The 12,178-nt window shown below is 42.5% G+C and overlaps 1 protein-coding gene across 1 annotated transcript in view; it reads left to right on the forward strand.

Annotated features, from left to right (window-relative positions):
• The window catches only part of DEPTOR (DEP domain containing MTOR interacting protein), a 78,390-nt gene that overhangs the window by 32,603 nt on the left and 33,609 nt on the right, over nt 1–12,178 (forward strand). Inside the window, exon 5 of the mRNA XM_065627260.1 lies at nt 4,537–4,715. Coding sequence (XP_065483332.1) covers nt 4,537–4,715 — 179 coding nt within the window. The remainder of the gene's footprint in view (nt 1–4,536; nt 4,716–12,178) is intronic.

The following is a 12,178-nucleotide window of genomic DNA, read 5'->3' on the forward strand; positions in this document are numbered from 1 at the left end:
CTTCTCCACCCACTGCATTAGGGCTCCAGTACCGTTGCATCCAGAAGCCAGTGTCATTTGTGCTTGCCAAAAATTACAGACGTGTTATCCAACATCGCTCCATGCAGATTTGTACCCTCAGTGGGTAAAATGAGCAAAATGCTTTAGGAGGAGCTGCAGGTTATTGCATGGGCAGAGGAACAGATGCATTAGGCAGGTTCCCTGCATTCAGACAGCCGTTTTGGGTAAATGCCCCGTGCTCTCCCCTGGGACATGGGAACATTAGGACTGTCCCCATGGTGAGGAGCTCCCTCATTGTGTCTCCCTTCTGTGTGCCCACAAAGCTTCTTGTACCCTGGATTCTCCTCTCTTGTGGCATTAATGGACTCAGTGATCTTGAGGGTCTCTTCCAACCTAAATGATTCTGTGATTCTATTCTATGATTACCTCCACCTCCTTCAGACATCTTCAGTGGCTGTACTTGTGCCATTAGAAAATTTAAAATGAGTTTCTGACTGTATTCTCCCTTCATTTGCACTGAAAATCATAAATCAGCCCACATTCCTGGCACATCATTGTGAACTTTGGTAATCCTTTCTGTGAACATGCTTCGAGTTTCAAGTTTGTGACCAGGGATGAAACCTAGTGGTTTTCCTACAGATTTGTCTGAAAGTTACTGAATAGTTTATTAGGTCCAAAGATGGGATCAGTTTTCATACTCTGCAGGACTAACCAAATAGATCGAATGAGATAAACAGTTTCCTGTTCAACAAAACCCTCCCTGCAAATCTTAAATAAATCCAGCACAGAACTTTCGTGACTCTAAATTAAAAAAAACATAAATCAAGTTGTGCAAGCAGCCTATTTTTATGATGTTTGCAAGTCTCAATAGGTTTTGGCCAGGCACACAGGATTGTTGTGTTTCTGGTGCAGTCAGGTTTAGGAGCTATAAGTCATCTCATGATGTTGACTTCTACTGAGATTTTTCAACCAGATTTCACAGGGAAAGAAGTGCAGATTTATGGTTTTAATTTCAGGAAATCACTCAGATAATTCTGAGACTACATTCTTTGAATCACTTTCATTTTAACTCATCAGTGGTTAATTCAAATTTATCCTCTAGTGCAGTTATTTAGCTAAAACAAGGTTAACATTTTCTTTTGAAAAGGGTTTGAATTTCAGTGTTTGACTAAACGCATTCCCTTAATGCATGATAACACCAGCTTTAGCAAATAATATGTTTTGACATGGATGGTCTCATGGTTTTTTGAAACAAGGAGAAAATGGAAGAGAGGCAGTTTTGGCTAATGAAAGGCCAGGTTTTTGGCTGATGTAAATTAGCACAGCTTTGTTGACAGCAGTGAAGTTACAGTGATTTACTTCAGTTAGCGATGTCAGTCTACGGATCGCCGTTTCTGGGTTTGTTAAACTGTCAATTTGTCGTGTCTGTTTGTTCACGAGTCTAAATCCTTTGCAGTGCTATTCTGGGCACATGCAGAAGGGTGTGAAATGTCAAGCTGAGTGTTTTTCGACTTGATATTTTTCCAAATTTCTTTTGTGTCTCTGTAAAAATCTAATCACAGAATCACAGAATCACAGAATGTTAGGGATTGGAAGGGACCTCGAAAGATCATCTAGTCCAATCCCCCTGCCAGGGCAGGAACACCTAGGTGAGGTTACACAGGAAGGCGTCCAGGCGGGTTTTGAATGTCTCCAGAGAAGGAGAATCCACAACCCCCCTGGGCAGCCTGTTCCAGTGTTCCGTCACCCTCACTGAGAAGAAGTTTCTTCTCACATTTGAGTGGAACCTCTTGTGTTCCAGCTTGGACCCATTACCCCTTGTCTTACTGTTGGTTGTCACCGAGAAGAGCCTGGCTCCATCCTCGTGACACCCACCCTTTATATATTTATAAACATTAATGAGGTCACCCCTCAGTCTCCTCTTCTCCAAGCTAAAGAGACCCAGCTCCCTCAGCCTTTCCTCATAAGGGAGATGCTCCACTCCCTTAATCATCTTTGTGGCCCTGCGCTGGACTCTCTCCAGCAGTTCCCTGTCCTTCTTGAACTGAGGGGCCCAGAACTGGACACAATATTCCAGATGAGGTCTCACCAGGGCAGAGTAGAGGGGAAGGAGAACCTCTCTGGACCTACTAACCACCCCCCTTCTAATACACCCCAGGATGCCATTGGCCTTCTTGGCCACAAGGGCACAGTGCTGGCTCATGGTCATCCTGCTGTCCACCAGGACCCCCAGGTCCCTTTCCCCTACACTGCTCTCTAATAGGTCATTCCCCAACCTGTACTGGAACCTGGGGTTGTTCCTGCCCAGATGCAAGACTCTACATTTCCCCTTGTTATATTTCATTAAATTTTTCCCCGCCCAACTCTCCAGCCTGTCCAGATCTCGCTGGATGGCAGCACAGCCCTCTGGCGTGTCAGCCACTCCTCCCAGCTTGGTGTCATCAGCAAACTTGCTGATAGTACACTCAATTCCCTCATCCAAGTCATTGATGAATATATTGAACAGTATTGGTCCCAGAACTGACCCTTGAGGCACTCCACTAGATACAGGCCTCCAACCAGACTCCGCCCCATTGATCACAACTCTCTGGCTTCTCTCCTTCAGCCAGTTTGCAGTCCACCTCACTACCCGATCATCCAGTGATGGATGATAATGATTAACATCTCTTTTATAAGGAGTTCTCTTTCGGCAACTTCAATGAGCTGGTCAACCAATTATAGACTCATCAAAGAACAATTAACACAATCCTAAGGATTTTTTATTTTATGGCCGCAGAGCCTGGGTAACCAATTTTGGGTAACCATGCAGCAGATGGTACGAAAATACGCGAGCTTTGGGTTTTCATTTTTTCCTGAGGGGAAAAAAGCCTCATAAATGAGACACATTTAAAGATGGTCCCTTGGAGCTCTGTCTGTATTAGATGTGGTTAGTGTGGGACAAAATGTTGCCTTGCATGCAGAAGCTTGTAAATCAAAATATTAAAAAGAAAACAGTCTTTGCAAGAGTTCTGGAGTCAAAACCTTGTCCCCTGTGGCACATGCTCTTGCTTTTGGCCTCGTTCTGGGCTTCAGATAATTTTGACTTTCGTAGTTCTTACTCAGAGGTGCTGGCAACGATGCAGCTACGTCTAAAAGAGCAGCTCGTTATATCTGCCACTGACACACAGCTGTGGCTGAGCAGCCTTTCCCTGGCGTGACAATCTGCTGCCTGGTGGTCACATCCAGCCAGTTCAGGCTTCTTATACTCTGGTTAAGATCAAGGGAATAAATCTTGCAGGTGAAGTCACAAGGGCTGGGCCTGTCAAACCTCCTCATTGTAATTTCAAATGAAACTTTTCTCTGTGTTCTTATGGCACGGGCTCTTTGGATGCCTCCGAAAGGATGTGACATTATATTCCATGAACTCTGGACACGCTGGCAGTTCAAAAGAGATGGCCCATGTATGGATTCAAATCCAAATTTTTTATTAGAAGGGCAAAGCGTTCAGAATTTTCCTGTTGCAGTTCAGTTGTGCCCTTAATTTCAAAATAGTTGGTGAAGGGACTTAATCTTATATGGAAAAAAACCCCATGCCATCCTTGAGCTGTAATTCTGAAAGTCTTGCCATTAGTCTTATTATTAAACTATGATAAATAAAATAATTATGAAGAAAAATGAAATTAGTAAATAAGGAGGCTATGGTGCTCAGTCTCCCAACAAAGTGTGATTCTGTATTGAAAGGGAGTGATTCTCATTTCTTCTTTCAAACTGTCTTCTCTCTCAAACCATCAGCCTTACTTTTGCAAAATACTGAGACTTTTTTTAAATTTTTATTTTTCCTTATTACTGTGTGATTTGTGTAGATTACCTGAATGGAGAAGAATTTTATTAGTGTATTTTTAGAGACACCTCAGGATGTTCCTCTGGACTCCGGTGTTACACGGAGCCAACTGAGGCACCGGAGACTCAGAGATTCAGGTGTTAAAATGTGTTCAGGTGTGTAACTTCACTGATGGCAGCTGCATCACTGGGTGTTGGAAACTAAGTACTTATCAACCACCCAAACCACAGAACTACTTTTTTCTTCCTCTTGAATTTTTCTGCAGCTGTTTTAAAGCTTATAGGGAGAATTCTCAAAACCATCTAAATGACTTTGGGGCATAGTCCTACTAACTGTAAAAATTAATTAGGAATTTTTAAACACATTAGTCATGATCTAGTGCTTTTAGATTAATTTTGTTTCAAAGTCGATTATACATTAACATTTAGAGAAGCTAAAGAACTAAGCAGGGGAAATGTGAAACTGAAAAACCTTGTGTTCTTGTAGAGGAAAAAGCAAGAAATCATTAACCTCACACAGGGTTATAAAGCCTAAACTTTTTCATGTGGTTATAATTCACATCCTAAGTTTAGACTGATAGCCTGAGGAATGTTTTACAAAGTCAGTAAGAGGTTCACATCTGTTTGCTTAATGTCAGTGAGATTTGCCAGAATAAAGCTGGAGTTGCTTATTTGAAGAACTGTTTTCCCTAACCAATTTTCCTCCCCCCATACCAGGCTGATGAGTTCTGAAAATACTCTTCTGCAAGCCAGGGAAGAGGAAGGAGTCAAATACGAACGGACTTTCGTGGCATCGGAGTTCATTGACTGGCTGATGCAGGAGGGAGAGGCCACCACGCGGACGGAGGCCGAGCAGCTCGGCCGCAGGCTTTTGGAGCACGGGATTATACAGCACGGTGAGAAATTTACTGCTGGGTAGCAAAAGATACACTTTTTTTTTTGTAGCACTTTCTTCAGGTCAAATCATGTGGAGGAGCTCATGTCTTCTTGCTCATAATACGTCCAAGTTCTAAATAATTTCAGGTGGGTGTCTAGGTAACTATCTAATAGAAGGGTGACTTTTTAAAAAGTTTATTGTCTTGGTTCTGAAAATTCTGCCTCATGTGCAGAAAACAGCCAGAATTTGGAGCTGTATAATAAGAACATAATGATGTGGATAAAAATCAATGCTCCTATGCTTGTGGTAAGTAACTGGTAGAGCTTGTCATCAGTGATATATATAATTGAGGTAAATAGCTTTGTAAGGATCAAGTAGGGATTAAAGCCATAAATAAGCTAAATTTTCTATGTAGAGTAAAAATGACAGGTTCTGTATATCTTCCTATTTGAGGACAGGAGCAGAGCACAATCTGATCCCAGAGAAGCAGCTTTTCCTCTTGGTCATGTTGCAGAGTTGCTATACTATGTTTAGGCAAGAAAAAGGCTATAACTTGCAGCTGAAATGTTGCGTTATTTGTCCTAGTGGTGTAACTTCTTTGAGGCAGGAATTGAATATTTCTTTATGGTCCAGCCCAATGTGGCTGGCAGATGCACATTCACCAAGCAGCTCCCTCTGGCAAGGGTGGAGGAGACAGAGTTTTCTCTCTGTACTGCCCTGAGGGTGAAGAAATAAACACCCCTGGCACTAAATCCCATTTTACATGTTATCATCATCTGCTCTCGGTGCAAGTTGTCCTCCTTTGACCAGATGTTTTCCACCATAAGTGTGTTGCGGTGCCTCTGGGAATGATGATGGGGTGCCAGGAGGTGACAGAACAAGCTGGCAGTAGCTGGCAGCTGTGTTGCTTAATTCACAACGGGAAAGTAATCAGATCCTGGTGATCTGAATGTTGTCATATCAACACTAATTCTGACAGAGAACAAACAATTCACGATATTAACAGGTTGTTAATATACAAGGTGCTTGACTGAGTAGGTGCTTGACTGAGTAGGTGCTCGTTGGTTTGTGAGAAAACTTAGGTTTAAGGAATAGAGAAAAATGGGGGCATAAGTGACCTGCACAGTTCCTTTGTGGTTGTAATTGTGCTCACGTTGTCTTTAACTTCCAATTACTAGAAGCTCCTTCTAAACTTTTACAGTAATCAGCTTCCAGTTCTATAATTACCCCTCTGCTTCCTATGATTTGTAGGGTGCCAACTGCTTGGAGTTTGATGGACAGGGAAGGTATGCCACCCCTCCTCAATGATTTCATTCCTATTTTTACCCAAGCATTTTCTGTGTATTATATATGAGATAAGCTTTCCTTAAAGAAAAGGAGAAAAAAAAAATACAGGACTGAGATTTATGCTGCTGTTGACATTTTTTCAGAGGAAATAAAGTCAGGACTTAATACTTGGTGCAAAGCTGGATTTGCTTTGCTGTTCAAGTTCTTGCAGACCTAAGAAAGTCAGGATGTGGCTTTTATTGCAGATCAACCATTGTTTCATTAATGAAGGCCAATGCTCAGGAGTGCAACTTGGCAGGGAGGTAATTTTGCCCCATCAAGCCAGGTTTCTGGGGATGTTCCTGAGCGACACTGGCCCTGCTCACCTGTACGCATCGCCCTGGCTGGTTTTGCAGATTTATCCCCTGCTCATCCTCTTCTAGCGGTCAAGAGCACATGCAAAGTGCTCTCTTAAAAAGAAGTGAAACTCATGAAGTGACCACAAACGCGGTGCTGGGATTTAGTTGATTGCTGAGGAAGTGGCCTTCTCCCTCCGAGGTACTGTCATCTTCCTCCCACAGCTTTTATTGGGGCAAAGGTGACTCAGTGGGGAGTGTGACACTGGCTTGATGGGGAAGCTGGAAGTAGAACAAAACCAAATCATGTTCTTGAGGTTTATCTTTACGAGTGGACATGCTTTGTGCATGCTCCTAACCAGGAGATTTCGTTCTCTTCCGGATTTCACAGAAACAATTTGTCTAGGTAGAGTTAGGAATATTGATGATAGCACTAGCAGAATTAACACAGAGCTGGTGTGGGGTTCATCTCAGCAAGTGGGCATCATCTGTGTGTTTTGAAACTTTATGTAATGCTGACTTCCTCTAAGAAGGGAGCTCAAAATGAGAACTCCAAGTACAGAATTGGGGATATAAACTGTAAAATGGCAGGAGCGGTTTTCTCTTCCACCTCCCCCATCTCACTGAATTATACATCCAATCGCCAAAAAACTCCCACCATGGTATTTTTCTCTCTCTTAGTACAGTAAATTTGTTTCATCGTACTATGCTCGCTTTGTTTTGTATCTCACCAACAGTACCAAAATGTTACTTGACGTTAATTGACATCCTTGTTGGCAGAACCAGCAGAAAGACTCGCGACTGTGCAGGAGTAGAGAATAAAACATTTTACTGCCCTAAAGGCAATCTTTCACTAGAAGTATTGTTTGATAGCCACAATATGGAATAAAATAAAGCTTGCCCTACTCTTCTTACGAAGTATTTATTACTTTGCCTAATGCAATAGAAAGTAATAGAAATAGTTGCATCGAGTTGCCAATCTCAGAAGTAATTTTCCAGCCACAACTGAATTGCGCGATTTATTTTTACTGATGCTGACTTTCATTTCAATTACTCAGAGAAGCTCTATTCTGCAGCTGAGGTGGTGTATTCAAAACAGCTTCCTGTCACATTTATCTTCATTTTAATTGGTTGGACACAAACCACGTTTCACACAGGAAACAAACACTGATGCTAATTTTAAAAAGGAAAACAGTGGTTTAAGAGGAATTGTATAAATACTGTAAAAACATCAAATGTTCCCATTTAAAAATAATCTTCCTGATCTCTTTGGGCATATATAACTACACATATTTCCCCTGCCATACATGAAAATGATGAAACATGCTTAAGCGTTGTATTACTTCTTTCCAAAATCCCATTGGCACGTACATATTGTAACCCACAAACCATCATTTTCACAAATAGGAGCCAGATGTCCTTTCCTATGGACTGGTACCCCCAGGTACTATGGAATAAAAAATTATAAGTAGCAGGGTATTATACACTGCACATTTCTTGAAGGCTTGTGTTGGCAGTGTAAATTGCCAGTAGTTATGCTGCATTTGTGAACACTGATGGTCTTTGCCAGAACACAGGAATAAAGATTGTGCAGAGAATTATAGACACAGTGAAGCATATTCAATAAGGGCAGGGACAACACATTTCTCAGCTGTAGAAAAGCCCATTTTTAGCATGGTGACATATGTAGACCTTTGTAATATTAAGAGAAAAGACTTTCCTCCAGGAGGCTGGATCTTTCCTGGTTCTTCTTCATATGGAAATGGTGAGACAGATTAGCTACTGTGGCCAAAATTCACATGCAGAAAGAGAAGAAGGAAGTTTTCTGCCATCTCCAGATCATACCAAATCAAGGATGGGCAAAGGGCAGTCAGAGGAGAGTATGAACATCCACACACAGTCACAGCCCTTGCTCTGTCTGGACAACAGAGATACTGAGAAGCCCAAGGAGGAAAGAAGATATCCACAGAGCTCTTTCTGGCATTGTTTTTTGGCTTCCGCTTGGTTATGGCACTTGCTGCAGCACTTACCCTGCACCTGCAGCTCCAGCAGCAGAGCAGCGCTGGCACGACAGGCTGAGTCCTGCCGTCCTCCTCCGAGGACTCGTTGGATACAGAAGCTGGGGGGATGGAGAAACCTTTGCCTGCCTTGCACAAAGCTTTAAGGTCTGGAATCTCAAGTGATGAATACTTTCTGTTTTAAAATCTGCTTAATACTGTTAAGAGAACCTATGCCTTCTTAGGAGAGCGCCTGCACCTTGCAAGATGAATATTTGCAATTTGTCTGTGACAGCGACCACAGTAAATGTGTGCTAAGATGTCACAGGCGTGATATAAGTGTCTTCTCCCCCTGCCTCCTCCGTTGCAATACCTTCGAGTTTTAAAAAGTTTAACTGAGTTAATCACACTTGGCCAGACCTGGTGCGTTCAAGGCACAGACGTGTTCTCCTGGCTTGGCATAGATATGGGTATTTACCGCCTCTCCAGAGGTAATCTTTTATCAGCACAACTCCACTGTGCAAATTGCTTTCAGAGATGAACAAACATTTTGTAGTGACTTAGTGAGAACAGTAAATATTGACACATGCTGTCTCTCTGTCTCTGCAGAAAGCTCTTAAAACCTGTATCTAATTTTCCCTATTCTTTGCCAGGACTCTCTACCTTTGTACAGCAAAATTTCCTTTAACAAGAAGATCAGTGCATTTCATTTTAAGCATCCAGGTACATGATGCAGTTGAAAGTTTGTTATAATTGTGGAAGCAGATTAAATATCTAACAAAGTATTATTTCATTTGCTTTTGTTGAAAAGCTTTTCCTCTCTCATCTAAAATTTCTGCAAAGTATGTGTTATTACATTTTCTTTAGATGTCCAATTGCTTGTGTTTCACTGGCATTTCTTACTTTGTAAGTGAAAACTTGTCATATATGTGAAATATATACTTCTTCCTTAATTCGAGACTTCTCTTTGGAACTCCTTTCCTTGGAAATATCAACCGCACATGGCATTTTGTAAGTGCCATTGAACCATCCCATAAATCCCTGACTTAAATGGTCATAAGCTTCCTCCTCCAAAATTGATACATAGTTTTTTAATATATTTTTTCTAGTTGATCCAACACCTGGATCATATGAGCTATTTGATATATCCAAGCATTCCTCGTGTATACTCGATGCTAAATATTATAAAACATTATGTTTTTACACATGGTGCCTTGATTTATCTCAGTAGGACACAAACCTTCAGTTAGCCTTTGAAGGCCTGCAATACAACTTTGTTTTCATTATAATCCCGGTTCCCCCTGAGCTGATGCCATGCAGAGACACTGAGTTGTTGTTTTGTGTGGCAGTTCTTCCTCAGCAGTTCCTATATGCCAGGACAGTAACCTCACCCACAGTAATTGAACTGCTGCTGCTAAATCTGGAGACCACTTTGCATATTTTCCATTATTTTGCACTGGTAGGAAAGTAAAAAAACCCAAGAAAAATAAGAACTTTGTATGTAATTGTATAATCTTCTAGCTTCCTATTCTGTCGGCTTCTCTTTGTGCTCTTCTTGGAGTTGTCTTTGTCTAAAGCAGTAATGGGTTTGGATTTTGAAAGAGCCACACGCTCTCTGCATTATGGAAATAACATATGAAGACTTCTTTTCATATTAACTACGAAATTCTATTTTTCTGACAGAGAATGGGTTTCAGTTTTTAACAGCTGCAACAGAAAAAAAGATACCCAGATGGGCCTTTTCATCTTCTGCTTCCCTTGCCACAGACTGTACTTTCCATACTTTATTTGGAAGCAAAGAAAAGCAGTTGGCTATGTTCTGTAAACTTGCTAAATTAAAGATGATAAATCCTCATACACAAACTGAAAGGACTGCTGAAATGCGTGTGATTCAACACTGACTTTTCATGCTAGAGTAAGTCACTGAGAATAGATGGGAAACCTACTGGAAAGACAAAATGTATACAGAAACACTTATCTGCATACCTATTTTAAGGCAGCTGAAATAAAATGTTAATGCACTGAGCAGAACATACCACTTTAATAAAGAGCAGTTCCCAGTGAATTTTTGACAGTTGTCTACCATAATCCTCATGCTTTAAAGGCAGTATAAAAGTTGTCTAGACTTTTTTTGCACAACATGAATTTACCACAGTTCATTGAAGCAGCTGAGGAGACACAGTTCTCTAATTATACCACAGTTGTTTTCTGGACCTGCTCACAGGTCTACGATGTACTTCTGGATATGCTTACTGGCCATGCCCTTAGCTGGGATGAGCTGGAACAACTCTCTGGATTTCTTATTTCAGGGCCAGGATCTGCCTTGAAGTTTTATACAAGAGGATCAGTGGAAACTAGAGCAGTTCAAGCTTAGATCCATTGTACATTCAAAATAAATGTCTTGTAATCCAAATGAGGAAAAAAATACTATTTAGGACATCTGCGCTGCCAAGAATTTAACATGCTGATTGAGTACATTTGCAGGTGGGCTTATCTACAATCTACGTAGCATATATACATTCATAAAAGGTGGAAATGCAGGCGTTGTTTTTATATGGTGTAGGGAATCCAAGACCCAAGGCCCTGTGCTTGCTGAACATCTGTGGTCTCTCTTCCTTGACTTGAGGGAGCTCCAAGCAGGTGGAATTCATCAATGTGTAAAAGGAAACTAATCTGAATAGGTGCCATTATGAAAATGCATTTGCAGATGCCAGATTAGCTTTAGAAAAACAGGAAGGCTTCGAGAGGAGTGGGAAAAACATTGTACAATGCAGAATAAAGTGTCGTTTTTTCTCCTCTGGCCGCACGTGCGTTGGTGCAAGGCAGGAGTGGCCGGGGCTGGAGCGGCGGGGCAGAGGTGGGCAGCGTGGGGCCGGGGTGAGGACCACCCGAAAGCCCGGCAGCCGTGCGGCTCTCAGCAGCTGCTTGATGTTTTCCGAGCTCACGGGCTCTGTGCAAGCCAAAGTGGACACACACAGTTCCACTGGCTCTTTGGCAAGGGACTGGAACCGAGCTGGCACAAGGCCTGAGGCACAGAGGGGACGGGCTCGGCAAGCTGTGTGCTGTCCATGGAGAGAGGCATTTTTTAAGGAACTGTTATTTTATAGCATTGATTTGTTTCCTTCCCTTTTAAACACTGGTTCTGCTTAGGAGAGGCGAGCGAGGAAGCAGAAGGAGACGGGGCTGGGGCCAGACCCTTCCCCGGGCACGTTTTGGGAGCTGGTGGGAGCAGATTGAGCCGTGCCCTCCGTCAGATAAACCAGCAGCCTCCCTTTGCTCCCAGTGTGTGTCTTGTCATCCTGCATTTGTTTTCGGTATGACGTCAGTTCTTTTGGGGCAGTGTCCTGCCACTTCAGAGGTCAAAACTGGTCTGGTCATCTGTGACTTGATGTATGAAGGTGGAGACCATTGCAGCCAGTAATAGCGATGGCTGAGAGAGTTTGGGTTGTTCAGCCTGGAGAAGACTTCAGGGAGACCTTATTGCGGCCTTTCAGTACTTCAAAGTGGCCTATAAAAGGATGTCGACAGACATTTCATCAGGGCCTGTCAAGACAGGACAAGGGATGATGGTTTTAAACTAAAAGAGGAGAGGTTCAGGCTAGACATGAGGAACAATTTTTTTACAATGAGGGTGGTGAAACCCTGGCCCAGGTTGCCCAGAGAGGTGGCAGATGCCCCATCCCTGGAGACATTCAAGGCCAGGCTGGATGGGGCTCTGAGCAACCTGATCTGGTTGCAGATGTCCCTGCTCATGGCAGGGGGTTGGACTGGGTGAGCTTTGAAAGACCCTTCCAACCCAAACTATTCTATGATTCTATGAAGGTCCAGAATGATCTCCTGCAGCTTTAAACTGGGTTTAACAT

Source organism: Caloenas nicobarica, chromosome 2, assembly GCF_036013445.1.
Source record: "Caloenas nicobarica isolate bCalNic1 chromosome 2, bCalNic1.hap1, whole genome shotgun sequence".
Taxonomy (NCBI): Eukaryota; Metazoa; Chordata; class Aves; order Columbiformes; family Columbidae; genus Caloenas; species Caloenas nicobarica.